At 43.5% G+C, this 18957-nt stretch overlaps 1 protein-coding gene across 2 annotated transcripts; it reads left to right on the top strand.

Moving 5' to 3' along the window:
- The first annotated feature begins 523 nt into the window (after window positions 1-523).
- On the top strand, window positions 524-13800 carry LOC147618773 (calcium-dependent protein kinase 5-like). 2 transcript variants are annotated; one of them, XM_086773811.1, is made up of 7 exons: window positions 524-1232; window positions 2249-2392; window positions 12112-12264; window positions 12352-12467; window positions 12568-12735; window positions 13100-13324; window positions 13423-13800. In XM_086773811.1, exons 1-7 carry the CDS (start codon window positions 689-691, stop codon window positions 13540-13542), a joined length of 1470 nt encoding a protein of 489 aa, XP_086629937.1. In that variant the 5' UTR covers window positions 524-688; the 3' UTR covers window positions 13543-13800. The 2 variants fall into 2 exon arrangements, with proteins under 2 accessions (XP_086629937.1, XP_086629938.1); XM_086773812.1 differs by lacking the exon at window positions 2249-2392 and having other exon boundaries at window positions 561-1232.
- The last annotated feature ends 5157 nt before the right edge of the window (window positions 13801-18957 follow it).

Genomic DNA, 18957 nt, shown 5'->3' with positions numbered 1-18957 from the left:
ATCGGATTTTCAAATTGTACTTCTGAAACCTTTGTAGCCTCGAATGAAGCACCAAATTGTGGGACCATCAGGGACCAAGGTAAACATCCATACACCGAGTTGGGGCTGGTAGCAAGGAATGTGTACCACCACCCTTGTAAGTTGTCACCACCTCGGTGGGACCACTATTTTAGAGGGGGCGGACGCCAGACAAGGTCTTGTTTTGCTTGGCTTGTTTGTGGATAGCGCTAGAATTCGAAGGTTGTTGCACCCTTCTTATCCTTTGAGAAGAAAGGTAGAAATAAAATTACCCTTTAAATGAAAGTCCGAGTTTTGGGGGAAAAAAAGTAGCCAATCCCTTCTTCAAAGTTCCAATAAAATTTTGAGGTTGCATAATAATTTCTTGGCAAGCACAGGGCTCGAATAAACGTGGGGTAAAGACCCAGTCAAAGTCTGGGGGCCAGTGGCGGCGTATTTGACAAGTCAAAGGAGTCAAGATAGGTGGTCGGGATTAGATTAGATTTGAATCTTAGGCTGGCGCCGTGGCGCGTGGGTGTGAAAAGTGGGCGGAAGCTTCAGACACCTGCAGGCTCGTGCTTGACTGGCGTGCAAGGGTCTAGGTAGGATCCATCGAGCATCCATACACACACACTCACGCACTCTCTCTCTCTCCCTTTCTCGCCCAGATCCAGCTCTAGCTCCAGCCATCATGCCTCGCATGCGGGAGCCCCCCTCGCCTGGCGCATCCTGCGTTTTGCAGCGTCCCACACAGCGCCTGGACGAGCTGTACCAGCTTGACCGTAAGCTCGGGCAGGGCCAGTTTGGCACCACCTACCTGTGCGTGGAGAGGTCTACCGGCAAGGAGTACGCCTGCAAAGCCATCGCCAAACGCAAACTGGTTTCACAAGAGGACGTGGACGACGTCCGGCGGGAGATCCACATCCTGCACCATCTCTCCGGCCACCCCAACATCGTCACCATCAAGGGTGCCTATGAAGATGCTACGCATGTGCATTTGGTGATGGAGCTGTGTGCAGGTGGGGAGCTGTTTGACCGCATCGTGCAGCGCGGGCATTACAGCGAGCGGCAGGCGCGCGACCTCACGCGCACCATTGTGGGCGTGGTGGAGGCATGCCACTCGCTGGGCGTCATGCACCGTGACCTGAAGCCTGAGAATTTCCTCTTTTCCAGCCCCCACGAGAATTCCTCCCTCAAGGCCATCGACTTCGGCCTCTCCGTCTTCTTCAGGCCTGGTATGCACATTCACATAATTTATTCTGCATCCTTATCCCCACTCCCATTCCCAAATACTGGTGAATTGGGTGCTTTTGCTTTGTAATTGAGCCATTGCTTAGTTCTAGTCTGCTACTAGCCCTCACAGTGTCCGCAAGTTCATCATTGCTTATGTTTGTGTGAAGCAATAAGATATGTTTGAAGGGAAGCCATTTCTTCCATTTCCTGTTCATCATTGCTTATGCATCTATGCAATTAGGGACTGGTTAAAGGAAGGGCCATATCCCCAGGAGCTGTACCTATAGTTCATAAGCTGGGGGAATGGCTGACCCTTAACCACATTAGATTGGTGAAAGGGAACGGCAATGGTACTTCAGATCATATGCTTCTGCCTACTTAAGTTCTACAGAATGATGGACATATAGGATCGCTGGCTTCTGCCACTAGAGCAGGCAGGCATGTCATCAACTTGAGAGCAGTCTGCTAGATGTTGTTCTGCAAATCTTGGCTACCCAAGTCCATGCACCATTCTCCACAAAATGCTGGGTCAGCTGAAGGGGGAGCCATTTTCAACGAATGCTCAACTCCTATGTCAATTATGGGCTCCTCATGGATGGAAGCAACAGTATTTGAGAAGCTTCATATATACTATGGTGATACATGAATGGAAGAGCTTTTCATACCTATACCAGAGTCTAGAGCCGTTGGTTGTGATAGTGTCAAGAAAAGCAAGGATTATCAAACTTCTCATGGGAGTGATTCCTGATATCTAGCGCAATACACTCGCTACACGGTCGTAGTAGTATGGGCTATAGCGTATCACCAATGGGGCAGGTCAAAGGGTGATGTTATCTCTTTTTTCTTTTTCCATGAGTAGATCCTTCTGTTGTGACAAGTTTTTTGGCACCCGCCCGGAGAGGCGGCTTCATCTTCTCGCCTGAAGGCATTATAACTTGACATTCACCTTTTTTGCATTTTGATATGCTGGCATTATGAAACATGTAATCAGAATGGAGAATCATTTGTTTCCATGCAGGTGAAATTTTTCATGATGTGGTGGGAAGTCCTTACTATGTAGCTCCAGAGGTCTTGCGAAAGTCTTATGGGCCTCAAGCAGATGTTTGGAGTGCAGGTGTTATTTTATACATCTTACTTAGTGGCGTTCCTCCTTTCTGGGCAGGTTGGTTTTTGTCTTGTCTACAGTTTTCAGACTTGTGGCTTTGCTCCCTAAAACAAGATAGAAATTTTGTCAAAATATGGACTTGCTTATAGTCATTACAATGGAGACATGAACATGCATGTATGTCAATTGCAAAGACATAGTTTAGAATGTTGACCTGGGGTCAAGAGTACACTTTGCAGATCTTTAAGCAGCTGTAGTACATGCATGCTTTGCGTCTATACATGTCTCATTTTTTCAATGGACCTGTGAAATAGCTAGCGTGTCATTTTTCCAATGGGCCTATCAAATAGCTAGTGTGTAGCGCAAAGAATGGACATCACGGACAAGAGAAGGAGTTGATTTGGATTGTTTTGCAAGGGATTTACCTGTCGGTCTTCAAGATGCCATATGTGATAGAAAAACTCAACTGGACGAACAATACTTCCTCATATACCATAAATCCAACTCTTACAGCTATAGAACTGGTATAGAACAATCCACACAACTTTAGGCACCATCCGGGCAGCACCAAGGGCAGCGAAAACAGGTCAGGTCAGGGCAGCACCAATAGAGCTGGTACAGGATGTGGAACAGTAGGTACATGGGGCGGTACAACAAGTAGTATAGTCATTGGTACAACAAGTACAATGGTTGGTATACACCTTGATAGGTTATTTTGTCGTATGTCGTGACCCCTTTGTGAGCCCCACTCCGGGACATGTCAGGCACGAGCTACGTAGGTCAGTCTCCTAGCCATAGAGGTCTGTCAGGTCAGTCCTCTTAACCCACTTTGGAGAATTCAACAAGTAGTCTTCATGTAGATGTCAACCTTAGGTTAGAATGCACTAGAGCATGTTAGATGCAGGGACCAGTCCTAAGGCCAGCTCCAAGGCCAACCCAAGGAGGGGTAGCCCTGCGATGGGTGACAATACTCTCAGCCAACAGTTAGGCCTAGTCGGCAGCCCTTGTGATGACTTGGGCAGCAGTCGGCCAAGCCAGACTACAATCGACCATCAGCCAAAATCAAGTTTGGGGGCTAGCCAAAAAAAAATTCTTGCATAATGTGTCTGTTGACTGCTAGTTACAGATCTCAAAGCCCTTAGAATTAGGATTGCACAAATCGGGCTTGAGATTGAAGTTATGTGGCCTGGAATACCTTCATAATGCATCCCATGTGTATTTTGATGGAAGCGCACAAATCAAGTTTGGGGTCAAGCCAAATTTTTTTCCTTGCATCATGTGTGTGTTCTCTGTGCAGTTACAGATCTCAAAGCCCTTAGACTTGGGATTGCACAAATCGGGCGTGAGAAGAACGAGATTGTAGTTATTTGGCCTGGAATACCTTCATAATGCATCCCATGTGTGTATTGATGGACCTAGGGGTAGCATTCGTAGAATTACAAGTGCACAAATCAGGTTTGGTGGGACTAGCCAATTTTCCTCGCATCATGTGTATGTCGACTGCGAGTTACAGATCTTAAAGCCCTGAGAATTAGGATAGGCTTGGGAAAAATGGCATGGAATACCTTCCTAATGCATCCCATGTGTGTATTGATGGACTTAGGGATAGCGTTCATAGAATTACAAGCGCACAAATCATGTTTAGGCTTGGGAAGAATGGCATGGAATACCTTCCTAATGCATCCCATGTGTGTATTGATGGACTTAGGGATAGCGTTCATAGAATTACAAGCGCACAAATCATGTTTGGGGCCTAGCCATTTTTTTTCCCTCGCAACTCATTAAATGATTGTTTTAAAGACAGTTGAATCTGTGAAAAAGGTAATTTCATATTGGGTGTGTAAGTGGTGTGACTAGTTTTAAGTTTGCATGAATATCTGGCTAGGGGGCCTGGGTGGGAACAACATAATGTAGGAACAACTCCTCCATATCACACATTTGCCTAACTGAAATTCAAAATCTCAATTGAAGTTGGACTTGCTTTTTATTTCGGAGGATATAAAATGTGTCAATTTATACATTTTAGTCATAATCTTTTTAGTTCTTTGATATTGTAGTGTTAAATTTTGATTATTTTTGGACATTACCTTTATTTTGATTGGTTGAAAAAATATCGTCCAGTTATAGATCTCAAAGCCCATAGAATTAGGATTGCACAAATCGGACTTGAGAAGAACGAGATTGTAGTTATTTGGCCTAGAATACCTTCAGAATGCATCCCATGTGTGTATTGATGGACTTAGGGATAATGTCCATAGAATTACAAGCGTACAAATCAGGTTTAAGGAGAATTCCTTGTTCAGCATTGGATCCATAGCTGTTATCATGGATGCAGAGGCACTGATGGCAACTTTGACTTGCAAGGTCGCCATTAGAACTTGATGGCGACCTTGACTCGCCTATAGGAGTAGATGGCACTTTTTTTTGGGGATCTCAAGACACCACCACGCCATCCAAAGAATCATCAACCCTATTATAGCGAGTGCATGCAAAAGCAAGCCAGGGAGTTTTCTGCCAACGGTTCCCACAAGCCACAGAAGCAGAAAGAGAGTTTCTAGATCAAGTATCTGAGGGAGAGTCTTCACAACCATCGATGAAGGAGTTGGGTGCAGAATCTTTTGCTTACTGCACCAATCAAAGTCATTGGAGGAGTTGGCTACTGTCAATGGATGCGTCCTCACCACATGAGGCCGTGTTAGCGAATGAGGTTTCACCGGAGCCAGATTTGTATGCAGTTGATCAAACAAAGTCCGAAGTATTTTCTTCAATGTATCACAAGGTGTATTGTTAGAGTATGTTTAGGGTCCTCCAAGCGTTGGCACCCAGCAGCCAGGAGAATGCTGAGCGTACAGGCTTTAAGAGGAACTAGTGGATGCAAGATTGCTGCAGCAGTTTTGAGGAGTCTTGTGTTTCCTTGTGATTTGTCCAACGGCATGTATATGTGGAGTTTTGCAAAGCCAGGCTTTGGTGGTCCGTATCAAGTAGCTAAAGGGATCTTTTGGAGTATTCTCTGCGGGAGGCGGCTCTGCCAAAGGTTGTACTTCAAGAGTCACCACTTCATAAGAGGTGTAGATTCAAGGGATGCTCGATCAACCAATTCGTCAGAAAGTTTCCTTATAGTTTGTGGTGCTAATAAGAAGATGCGGCAAAGAGTAGCGGCCATACAATGCCAGAGAACTAAGGACAGCAATGATTTTAGTGGGGGAGAACAAGGCACACCTCTAGAGGGTACGCTGCACAAGCGTTTTGGGCAGCCAGGCAGTTGGGAAGAATCAAAACCTGTTTGCTGCCACGAATCAAGTCGGAGGATAATGCTGCAAATGACGGCTAATGGCTTTAGCGGGTATTTTGTAGGCAGTGCCAAAGCAAGGTGGTGAACCATGCCCTTTGCAAGGCACCCGGGTAGGGAACTTGAAGACATGAACACATTAAAGACCGTCCAAAACAGGCTTTTACAAGGTCCCATTGCCGAAGACGGGACCCAAAAACTTCTGGCATGGGAGGGCTAGCATCGCTTGCTCTAGCTCATTGTTTGAGGAGGAGCCTAAAGTAAGGCAATCGCTGCAATTTTTGCTTCTTATTTCCTTGTGTAAGTCCTAGGGTCCACAAGATGATGTCCATTGGGAGGGAGGACCAAGTATCCTGTTAAGGTTCAGGTATAACCAAGGGGTTGAGGAGATAGCCTGGTTAGAGGCTTAGAGCCTCCATAGCTGCATACAGGGCAGAGTGAGGAGGAAGAACCAGATTAACACAAATACCAAGGACAAGATGATATGTATTCGATTACAAGTGAGATTGTTACAAGGGTGGTGGCTCCCTCTTAATATAGGTGATGGGAGAGAGTAAGTTACAAAGTGGTTATCCTAACTAACGTGTGTCCGATGAATGTAAATGTATGGATGTTATGCATGTATGGTGTAAAGCATACTCCGACACTCCCCCTCGTCTAAAACTGAGAAGTGGTTTCGTGAGGGATGCATATGAGAATGCTATAAGTTTGTACAAGTATGCTATAACACAAAAATGCATCACAATGTCATCCTGGATCAAATGGGCATTTAATGATGTACCGCATGAGTGAGAGGATGGATTGTTTGTTTGTCAGGGAAGCCACCCGCAATGACTTCATCTTCATGTGTGGTGGGTGATGGGCGCATTGCCGGTATGTTGGCGATGGCACGAACAAATTGGAGGAGTGATGACATGTATTCCTTTTGTGAGAGGGACGGGATTCACCAAAGAAGAGTGGAGATTGGCGCTCAGTCATCACCGAGCAGCAGCAATGTCAATGATGAATACGGTGGGCCTCCGATTGAATTGGGGAGACCCTCTACAGAGAGTAGCACCAATGGTGGTGGGATGTGGACTGGTGAGGACCAGCCAAAGCAAGCTGCTCAGTGGGCTATGGTCATGGAAGCGCAGAGCACAAGTGTGGAGAGACGACAAAACTGCCACCATTGATGAAGGGTGTGCCCAGGTGCGTGAGTTGCTGGCGGTACCAAGACGACCATGGGCAGCACTGAAAGGTACTTGATTTGCATAAAGAGGGCAAGTCCCATCTTTGGCAAGTGTGTCTGCATGCATGCATTTGAGCGAGGCATGATAGGCTGCTTCTGTGGCAGCAAGGAAGAGGCTTTCGGGTTTCACGTCATCGAATAGGTCTGACTGCTCAAGTAACCCAAGGGAAACGGGGATGCATGGGACAGCTGAAGGGAGGCCAAATGTGCTGATTGGAGCAGCATCAGTTTGAAGGAGCATTCAGCCGGTGATGTCAATGTAGTGGCTGGTTGTTGTTGGCATGGCCTTTAATGAGACCATGTAAAAGCCCATGCTGTGCGGGCTTTCCCCTGCTATGCTGCAAATAGAAGAAAGCCCGAGTGGAGGGGCTTACAAAAACCACAAGGCGATGGGCCGGATTGTGTAGCTGGTACAGGTATGAGGACCAAACCCTTGAAGATCGGGCTGCATCGGAAGCAGAAGTGAGAGGGTCTCATCCCTAACCCCTTCTGTGGGTTCTCCCTCTACGAGATAAACACCAGCCAGTGTTGATTTGCTGCAGCCATGCCACACCTTGAAGGTGTTTTGGGCCACACTCTTCATCATCTCGGTCCTCCTGCCTCGAGGACGGATGCTTTTCATCCACTATATCTGCATGCATCAAATCTGCTGCAACACACCTAAAAGAACCCCATAGATTGGGTTCCACTGCATCAACCATATACAACACTTCTTTTGCGCCAGTCTCTGCCCCTGGTGGCAAGCAGGCCCACAGAGGCCAACTGACGACCCTTCATATGGGTCTGTACTGGTGTAGCATCATGCAAGGAGCTTGCACCTGAAACGATCACAGAGGAGGCCAAAATTGCCGCCATAGCATGGTTAGACAAGGATCATGATTCATCACTTCTGCCTCATCGATCACTTCCAGCTCACGTTCATCCAAAACCTTGGAAGGAGTAGGACCCACAAACCGTTTTAACCAGTTGACATGAAAAACATCGTGCATGGTCCTACTTCGCGGAAGTCGGAGCAACATCAATGTCGTTAATCTTCTTCTCTAGAATCAGCTGTGAAAGAATTAACTTTGGGCGGCACTTGCCTACTTGCTTTAACCTTTGCTTCATAATCCAAAGATAAACCCAATCTCCCTAAGAGAACTTGGCATCTTGACAATGCTTGCATATAGACTTCCTGTTTGGCAGGGGAACTTGTGTCTACACCAAGTGTCAGTAGATTGAAATCTGATATGCCAAGGACTTAATGTCTGTGCTCAAATCCAGTGGACATTCTACATCCACGTGCATGGGCCTGGTGTTCACATGTGTAAGCATGGAAGCCAGTGGAGAGTAGCATGCGTTTAACATGACACTAGGGATTTGGAAACGAGGGACTACTCCTTGGAGTTGGTGGATTCGACACCAACACATATTTGTTTGGATATACACTTGGAATATAGATAGAGAGATTGGAGCATACGCCAAGCTAGGACCATCTGAAACAACAAGGCCTTCTTTATACCTAAGTTTAGTGAGTCTTTAGCAATCCTTTAAACAGCATACATGAATTGAAAGATGATGTCAAGACAACACCAGATGGGGTCCCAAATTACCCACTGAAAGCAGCTCCCCCCCCCCCCCCCCCCCCCCTTGCAAGAAAGAGTATTTGCTATATTTTCTTCTGGAGAAATAAATACAAGTTGAACTGTGTCCACAAGATTGAGCGGACAAACTAACTAACTAACCACCAAACGCAAGAACAAAGGGACCAAACTCTGGGCAGAACTGTGCATAAGCTGCAGGCGACCGTGAAGCTATCTTCGAATAGAATACACCAGTCCCAGACTAAGGGTTGGTGTGCTGAGAACTCCAAGAAGAGAGTGAGCTTCTAATTCCTTTGGCTTGAAAGCACAAAGAATGTTGAAAGTATGCAAAGGCTGGTTGCCTCATAGTACTTAAGGTACGGTGCGGTATGGTACGTGTACCGTACGAGTATGTAAAGTATGTGTCAAGATAAGTACTTTAAGTACGTTCATGTTTTTTACTATGTATGTATGTATGTATGTATGCATGCATGTAAAATAAGAAATATCTAGCATCCATACAAAAATAGCATGAAAGACAATGAAATGAAAACTAATCTATTAACTACTGAGCAATGACCACTGACTAAAATAATTAAAAAAACGGGCCAAATAAGTATTGTACATTGAACCTCATATTTGATACGAAGACCTTATCCGTACGAGGTACGGTACGTATGGAGTGGTACGGAAAGTACTGAAGGTACTCATCGGATGAGTACGGGTACGAAATAACTATGGGTTACCTAAGCACACATGCTTGACTGATGCTTGAGAACTTGATTTTTATCGGATGATTTATGGTCTATGGATGGCTCACCTTTTTATATGACCAATGGGTGTTGGTCGGCTGACATAAAGGCTCTCGGACTGTTTTAATCCTGCCACGATTGTATTAATTAGCATAAAATGCTGGTTTTGGGTCGTGGGCTTGTCTGGCTGTTGGCCGACTGCTGCCCAGGCCATCACAAGGGCTGCCGACTGGGCCTAACTATTGGCTGAGGGTATTGTCACCCATCGCAAGGCTGCCCCTCCTTGGGTTGGCCTTAGGGCTGGCCCTTGCATCTAACATGCTCTAATGTATTCTAACCTAAGGTTGACATCTACATGAAGACTACTCGCTGAATTCTCCAAAGTGGGTTAAGAGGACTGACCTGACAGACCTCTATGGCTGGGAGACTAACCTACGTAGCTCGTGCCTAACATGTCCCGGACTAGGGCTCACAAAGGGGTCACGGCATACAACAAAATATCCTATTAAGGTACTACTTTTGTACATGTTTCTTGCACTGTTGATGAGCCAGTGTGTCACCGTGTACCACAGTGCATGGGTGCACGTGACATTCCCTCCTACTTAGCTTGGTGGTAGGTTCATGGCTTTGAAGTAGTCCGCCAATAACTATGAAAACTCGAGGAAGAATTCTTCATTTAGCTAAACGTTCTGGGACATTCTACAATGAAGGTCTGATATAAGGCTTTAACCAATAGACGTGGAAGATGTTGTGCATCGTCCAACTGTCTGGCAATCTGAATTGCATGGCAACATCACTTAACTTCTTGGTGATGGGAAAAGGACCAAAACGCCTGAATGATAACTTTGGACAACTCTTACCCACTTGCTTGAGTCTTTGCTTCATGATCCTTAAGTATACCCAATCGCCCTCTTTGAAGTTGACATCTCTCCTTGACTTGTTCATCTGTTTGGTATAAGCCTCCTGAGCTTTGGTAAGGCGCTCTTTGACTGACTCAATGATGGCTGAAAAAGTTTCTAATGTTTTGTTGGCTTCCAAGGAAGGAGATATCATCCGTGTGAAAAGGGATGACTTTGACCAAAGGTTGCCTCGTAAGGAGTCCTACCAACACTGGATGAGTGTGTGTCATAGAGAATCGCCTGCACCAACGGGAGATGAAGTTCCCACTTCGACTGTGCTGATCATATGGCCATCAATCTAGGGATGGAATGCACTGGACAATTGCAATTTGGCACCAAAGTTGTCAATCATGTCGCACCTAAGGAGGGGCAAGACAATGAAATCCCTCTGAATGCACTTTCGAACCACTTATGTGCGATTCCAGTTGAAGCAAGATTAGGCTCTGATACCAACTGTCTTTGTTTTGGGCAAGAGTTATCAAAGAGAGAAGAGAGCAATGGAACACATTCAAACGTGAGCACACACAATGTACACCTAAATCATAAACTATGTTGTGAGAGGTTTTGAGCACTTACCTTGCCTTAACATGTGTCTTCAAACACATTGCCTTAACGTGCATCTTGGGGAAATGTCAATTCTCCTTCTTGTCACACTAGGAAGCTCTTTACCAATGAGGTAGCTAGAGAGAGTTCCACTTGCCTAGATGGGAATAAGAGAAGATTATTTACCTCTCACACTTTCCTACACACAAGCTTCTCTCCAAGAACCAAAAAAGCAAGAGAACAAGAAACAAGAAGACCAGAAGGTAGAGCTCACAAGCTTGACTCAAAATGGGAGTGCATGATGCTCCAAAGCTTTACAATATTGACCTATACACATGGATGTGTTTTCACACTATGCTAGAGCAAGACGTAAAAATAGTCCTTGGCTCTCTAGACTATCTCCTCCCCTCCCCAAACGTGACAACGTCTTAGTGGCTTTGTTGTGGATGCAAGAAGTTTGTATGATGGCCAAAAGCCAGTATCGCGCGCACCTTCAAGTGTGGATGGTGTGTGCTTCTCCTTCCAGCTTGCATCAGGGACATAATTTCCTCAAAGCAGAGGCTCCCATGGGTTCAACATGCAGCATAAGGCTAAGATGGTGGGGTGGGTCAGTGGGTGGCGCATCAGAGTCGTGCTGATTAGCAGGAGGGCCTTCGGGTACCAATGAGATTGTTGTCGGCTTTGGTCTTCTTGGTCTTCACCCTCTTTGCCTTCATCTTCATCCTCGTCTTTGGAAGGAGGGTGGATGGTGTTAAAATAACATGCAGTTGCAAAGCCTTCTTCCTCGGTAAGCTCCTGTGGAGAGGCCCATCTTCTAATTATGCATGATATGATCAGTATATAGGACTGTGATGTCCAATGGGTGGCACTAAGGACTCAGCCTCTTGTGTGTGATGTGGAGCTTGGTATGCTACATGAGGAGTTGCTTATTGATCATGTTGAGGTATGTAAAGATGAAAGGATTCTGATGATCAAGCATATAGATTTTCTTGATGGTGCACCGTCAACCATATAGATTTGCTTGATGGTGCACCATTGGCAGGAGCATGGGAGCAGGACAAGGCTCTTAAAGGAGCTAACGCAAGAGGATGAATTTCAGATTCATGGGATTCTTTTCCCTAGATGATGCTTCATCAGAACCTAATCATTCAGGCCTCCACCTGGTGATGCTGTGAGGAAGCATGGCAATGGCATTACCCTTACCTTCTCAATGGAAACAATCACATAGTCTTCTTTCCTATCTTGTTTGGGCCATCTAGGCTAAGCCTTATAAGTACAGTGCCACATTGTAGCATTTGTGCCACACACACACACACACACACACACACAGTTATATTAATATCTTTTAGTAGATCACAAGTGTATCTATCATGTACAATGGCGTTGGGATCCGTTTTCAGTTGAATTGTGCAGCTCTTACGTTCTTCTCTTTAGTCTGCGTGGATCAATTATGCTCTTCTCATTATTTTTTTGATCTGTTCATGTGCTCCTCTGGGCATGTAGAAACGGATCAAGGGATTTTCATGCAGGTACTTAAGGGAGTTCTGGATTTTAATTCGAATCCATGGCCAAACATCTCAGAAAGTGCTAAGGACTTGATTAGAAACATGCTTAATCCGCGTCCTTCAAAACGTTTCACTGCCTTTCAAGTCCTATGTAAGAACCAACCTTTGTCTCAGTTCAGGAACCGTCACAGTTCACTGTTGTTCCAGAGCTCACTGTTAAAGCTTATGTGTGTTTCAGGCCATCCATGGATTCAAGAGGATAGTGTTGCTCCAGACCGTCCCCTCGATGCTGCCATACTCTCTCGAATGAAGCAGTTCATAGCAATGAATAAGATGAAAAGGATAGCATTGAGGGTACCTTTTTCTCGTTACAAATGTCATATGCTAGATTGCATATCAAGCCCACGATCAATGTGGCACAGTTAGCTTCAATACGGTGCTCATGTTTTTTCAGGTCATAGCAGAGAGCTTATCAGGAGAAGAGATTGCTGGATTGAAGGAAACCTTCAAAATGATGGACACAGATAATAGTGGTGCCATCACTTTCGATGAATTGAAGGCTGGACTTGAAAGGCTTGGCTCTGGTCTGATGGACAATGAGGTCCAAACCATTATGGAAGCAGTAAGCTACTTTCTTTTGCTTAATGTACTTTTTGTATCTCTACACACACACACACACACACACACACACACACTCATTTTCACATGCACAAACAACGCGTGCACATATGTAGGATCATGCATACATTTGTTAGTATGTACATAGATACATATCTCTACATGCATACTTAGATCTCTCTCACACACACACACACACACACACACACACACTCATTTTCGCATGCACAAACAATGCGTGCACATATGTAGGATCATGGATACTTTGTTAGTATGTACATAGATACACACATTACATTTGTGGGTGCATAACTTCTTCTCTATCTTTCACCTGGTACATAACTTCCCCTTTATCTTTCACCTTGCAGGCGGACATTGACAACAGTGGCAGCATAGACTATGAAGAGTTCATCACGGCAACTCTAAATCTTAACAAGATCGAGAGGGAGGAAAATCTGTTTGCGGCTTTCTCGTATTTTGACAAGGATGGCAGTGGCTATATTACAGTAGATGAATTGCAAGAGGCCTGCGTTGAGCATAGGATGGTAGATGCAGAGATTGAAGAGATAATGCGAGAAATTGATCAAAACCAGGTAAGGATTCTAAGTTGTTTACCCTGCAAAAGATGAGCTCTAGCTTTGCAACTTTTACTGTCCACTTCACTCAATTAGGGTGATATGTGCGCCTGCAGGATGGAAGCATAGATTATGGTGAGTTTGTTGCTATGATGAGGAGGGGCAATGGTGGGTTAGGCAGAAGAAATCTGAGAAACAGTCTTTTGAGGGACACAATGATGGTTGAGAGCTCATAATTAGAGTGTCTCTCTGGAGTGCTGGGTGTTAGCACATTGGGCTTTTAGCTCAGAGATCCTCTCTCTCTCTCTCTCTCTCTATACAGGAACAGAGAGGCTTGTCACCAAATATTATAGTTTCTTCAGAGGTTGTAGTTCCAAGTGTAAAATCCATCATAACTTCAACCAAGTTACCATGACATGGGCTTGTTGTATCATTCATATTTGATAGCATGATTCAAAATTCAAATGATAAAGTAATGTGTTTTTTTAAAGAAATTAATTAGTATATTCAGATACTAGGGTGGGCAGGCCAAGGTTCAAGCAAAATATTTGGATGCTTATGGCAGGCAAAGGTGATGCACAAGTTTTATGCAAACAACAATTATAATTGACATAAATTTGAAAACAATATTTCCCAGTAAGGAAATGTCATTTCGAGCAATCTCTTGTTCACACTTGAACTAGGTAATCTCTATTACATTGATTGGTTAGCTAATGAGGACAGTAAGGTCAGCCAATTATCCTAGGTAAAGAGATGACCTTTTTTTTTTCATTTTCTCAAAATTATAGGTTAAGTCTTAAACTTTTGTATGGTTATCTAAAAAATCAAATCCTAGCTCAACAATCTGACTAGATTTCAAGCTTGCTCAATGACAAGGTAATCATTGCAAAATGCGTCAAGGAATTAATAGTTCCATCAAACTATTACAAGGCCCCTAATCATCTACTAATACAAGTATGTCCTTAGATTGCTTAGCAATCATGGAACAATACTCATATATTTGAAAAGTGCTTAAGCTGTTACATAAATCTCAACCGATTAAGAACTTGTCCTCCCTTTTTGACCAAAGGAATGGACTGCAAATGTTACTGGATCTCAAACCCAATGGAAGGTCAAACTATGTCTCAAGTAAAACTTGGTGGCACGTACAAATCATATAAATTGGAATTTAAGGTACATTCTTATAATGGAGACTATCGTTGTTTTGTGAACAATACCAAAATATAGAGTTTTACATCACATAAACACTCAATCTTGGTAGTCAAACTTGATATCAGATTGCTTCAAGGTGTGCTGGTATCATAATCACTTGCATGCTTGGCCAATGATACAAACAATCCTTATTGATCCCCATTGATTGCTTTGCTCCCCATGAACTTTAATCCTTGTGTTTGGTACCTAATATAGAAGTATGTTTACGAGACTAGTGCCACATTTACTTTTTCATATATCTAATCCATTAAAAGTATGTTTGGCACCATACCCAACTCATGAAGAGTAAGCCTCGGCCAAGTTCTCTGATCTAATCCATTAAAAGCATATTTGGCAGCAAGTATGAGTTTCGGCCAAGGTCACTGACACACATACACTTCATCCAATGCATGTGCAATTGGCAACTTATAAGTCCAACAATTCTTGAGTCTTTAAACCAATTCACAAGTTTTATGGATAAGTATGTGTTAACCACTCATAGTGTGTTAACCACTCATAGTAGGTTAATATGGTTTCACTACCTGACCTACTATAAGAGGCACTTTGCCATCTTACCTATATGAACATGAACTTATCTTTGTAAGACGATGCTGGAACATATAAAGCGGCCTTACCTTTTTTTGTGCTTGATAAGAAATAGGGAAAGTATGTACATACTTGTATAATGCTAGTAGTAGAGGCTGGATTATTTTTAAGTTTGGCATACTTACAAGTAATAGAGGTCGGTCCATTTTTAAGTTTGGTTAACCTCATTTTTGACAGTAAGAAATATACAATAATTACCTTGCAATAGAGTGCTTGTGAGCTCTCTTCTCCCCTCTTCTTGCTTGCATACATGCAATTGAATCTTGCATATTTGATGGATGTAAACTAGATTGGGTCGGTTGTAGAGGTTGTCTGCTTGCATTAGCTTCCTTATGATCCCCCACCTTTTGTGAGAGAGAATCATCACAAAGAACCATATCTATTTGCCTCCATCTAAGCAAAGAAAGCTCTCCCTTCACTTGATTGGAAAGGCGCATTCTGGTGTGATAACGGAGTGAGGACACGACAGATGATCTAGTATACCCACATCGAGGAGTTATATTTGCAGCTTGAAGGCAAGGCCAATGACACATGCTTCGGAAAGGGTAAAGTAATCTCTTGACTTGAACATATTTGGCGCCGCCTCGAAGGCACTAGCCTAGGGCATAACTCCATTCATCCGTCTATTCTAACCTTTTGGGATTACCCAATATTACCTGGTGATGATTAGAAGGTCACACTCCAAAAAACATACGATTTGCGGTCTTAGATGTGTTTAGGTTGTTGCTTTTGAATTTGTTTTGAAGTTTATTTACTTTAGGGCATTTTATTTTCATATCTTAGAAGGGTAAAACCCTAAACCCCAATTTCATTGGCCTTTTGTATGATTTTGGAACGTAAAAGGCTTACATTTCAGTGCATTGAGCTAAGTAAGAGCTTAGAAATTGTGCTTTGCAGTGGAATCTACTTCGAAAACATGGGCATTAAGCTCTATTAAGTGTGGGTTAGAGTGGGATTGATAATTTTTGTTTATGCATTTCATATTTTTTTCATGCATTGTTTGAATTGGTAGCTTATAAGTATGCAAAATCACTATTAACTAAGATTAGGACCCTTAATCACCCCTATCAAGTCTAAAAAACCTTAAAAAACTAGGCCAAAAGAGCTCTCTGGTTAGGAGATGTGAGCCTATAACCCTGTGAAAAAGATGTGAGTTAAACACATGAGTCAACACACATGAGCATGGAGACGTGAATTATGAGCTAAGAGAAGTGAACTGTGAGTCAACCATACGTGAGCCTAAAGGTAGGTATACCTAATATTGTACCAACCAATTATTACTACCTTAAAGACTTGTAGAGACATACCTACTTCATGAAAAGAGCATTAAATCACCCTCATTTTGGGTGAAGCTCCAATGAAGGAGTAGGAGAGCAGGACTAAGAACAGCAAGGTTTCCTCCATTAGAAAGCGATTAAACCATGTCGGATGCTATAACGCTTCAAACATTTGGTGGTGTTCGGCAGTTGGGATAGGTCTCTTTTGCCTTACCTTTTTGTTAAGGCTCACCCTAACCCCTTTGAAACGCATCCAACAAGAGATTACCTGGTGAACCGCAACTCCTCGATGTCGTGAGGATCTTTCCAATGGCCGAGCTCGTAACCCTCGAGGTCTCCAAGCTCTACAACTCTTTGAGAAGCAATTCCACCGTGCCTCCCGCGAGCGTTGTCACACTGTCGCGTTGCACTACGAGTACTTGTCCCTCCTCTCACCTCACTTCACTCACACACACACACACACACACTCAATAGCATGCATTAGGGATAGAGATTAGCATGAGAAAGACTCAACTGCACGATGGGAGAGGATGTTATATTACGAGAGATATTCACTTATATACATGGCCATATGTATTCACACTCACTTAAATTGTGGCCGGTTGGGCAGCACTTTAGGCTCATAAGAGGCCTAATGCTATTATAATGACTACTCTCATAATATATCAATGAAGTACATCACTTAGGACTTCATCCTAACTTGATACCACATGCTCTTGAAGCGGGAATTGCCATAAATATTCCGTTGTTATATCATTACGGGCGCTTATCCAAGTTGTAACTTTGGACACTATTGCTTCATATCTTAAATGTATGACCCTTTGGTGTATCTATCGTGATTCCTTGATGTAAGATAATGGTGGTAGATCTTGTTAATCCTAGGAATGGGTTAACATCCCCCTTTCCTGATGGTGATCGTGTTCTCGTGATCGCGTTGAAGACCTTTGTGTGGGGGCAATGGATAAGCTTTGTCGATGGATTTGATGGTGAGTTACGTTCAATGGTCTTTGTTTCTCCAGAAGAAATAAGAAAAGCTAGTTAATGAATGAAAAGGTTAATGGTTTATTGGTAATTCCTAACGGGGTGGGGGGTGGGGTTTTTTGCGACGAGTGATTGCATTTTTTATATTTATGTGAGTTTTTTTTTTGTTTGCTCGCTTTGTTTTTGGCAATCATAAGCAAGGTTACATGTAATTTGTGTTAGTGGGGATACTAAGAGATGTTAATAATGGGCGAGAAGAGAAGGAAGGATCCGAAGGAGCATAGACTTAATCATTAGAACGAGATGGAGATTCTTAGTTCATTGAAGCGACATTCATCATTTGAAGGATTTGGCCTTCGATGATGTCCCTTTGTATGGCATGATTTTTGCCAAATGTTGTTGAGTAGGACCTGTTCCTGCCTGCTTCTTTCCATGTGCTTTTTATGTTTTTATGTATATTTAAGTGCTCGTATGAGAAGTAGATATACATGAAGTACAAGAAGTGAGTCGTATAGACTTTTATTGAACTGCTCTGTGTTGAAGTAGCCACTTGTCGGCGAGGATTGAAAGAATTACGTTGACTTGTGAGGCTAATATAGATATCTTTACTTAAGGATTGAAGTTCATTGATTTGTGAAGATGGTAGTGTCGTTTGGAGAGGTTTGTAATTTGAAGGAAAATTCAAGGCGATGGGTTGTACCATTAACCAGGCTTTTGCCCACCATGGGTTCCCTATCCCAAAGATGTACCTCGAAATTTGTCAATGGTGAGGCTTTGTTGCAAATGTCCTCTAGTGCTGATGAGTATGGATATGTACTCATGGAGCAGCTGCTACATTAATTTAACAAAAGAATAGTAAGCTATAAGCTTAACAATTATATAATGGCTATTGAAGATCGTTGGGAAAGTGTTAATGCGCATGAGATGGCTTAATCCGTGATATGGCTTAACTTGTGAAAGTGCAGGTTCTTAAGCCGTGAGATTGTAAATTCGTGAGAGGGGTTAACCCATGAGAAGCTTAACTTGTGAAAGTGCAGGGTCTTAAGCTGTGAGACTCTTAACTCGTTAGAAACCTGAACTCGTGAGATTGCAAGTTTTGACCTGTGAGATTGTAGGGTTTGACCCCGTGAGATTGCAAGGTTTGATCCCGTGAAGTTGCAGATTTTGACCCCGTGAAGTTACAGGTTTTTTGACCCCGTGAAGTTGCAGGGTTTTGACCCGTGAGAGTGCAGGGTTTGATCCCGTGAAATTGCAAGGTTTGACCCCGATGGTTTTTTATTTGAAGTGATTCTATGGGTTAGCTAGGGCATGAAGTGTAAGAGCAACAGGTTCTTGTGCACTTATGCTTCACATCCGGAGGGGTGACAAGAGCATTGTGAGTTTGCCTTTGATGCACTCATAAGTCTTTGTTGTTGCAGACATGGAAAGTGATTCTTGAATTTTTGGCTCAAATGTTGTCGAGGCAATAGGTAAGACTGCTGGTTGGTTACCATTGGGTTGTTCGAGCACACAAGCTCTTGTGTAGGTGTGCTGAATGCACGAGAGTGGTTGAGTGACTTGCTTAGTGTTGCATGGGCCTCCATTCTTGTTGAGCTT

Source organism: Cibotium barometz, chromosome 34, assembly GCF_041138505.1.
Source record: "Cibotium barometz isolate CiBa-2024 chromosome 34, ASM4113850v1, whole genome shotgun sequence".
In the NCBI taxonomy this organism is placed as follows: Eukaryota; Viridiplantae; Streptophyta; class Polypodiopsida; order Cyatheales; family Cibotiaceae; genus Cibotium; species Cibotium barometz.
This window is presented reverse-complemented; position numbering and strand designations above follow the sequence as displayed.

What these genes read in the sequence shown, in the direction of transcription:
- LOC147618773 (XM_086773811.1), top strand. Translation starts at nt 689, where the DNA reads ATGCCTCGCATGCGGGAGCCCCCCTCGCCTGGCGCATCCTGCGTTTTG. An exon ending in TCCAAACCATTATGGAAGCA is followed by an intron (nt 12,736 to 13,099) that starts GTAAGCTACTTT and finishes TTCACCTTGCAG; the next exon opens with GCGGACATTGACAACAGTGG. An exon ending in GAGAAATTGATCAAAACCAG is followed by an intron (nt 13,325 to 13,422) that starts GTAAGGATTCTA and finishes GTGCGCCTGCAG; the next exon opens with GATGGAAGCATAGATTATGG.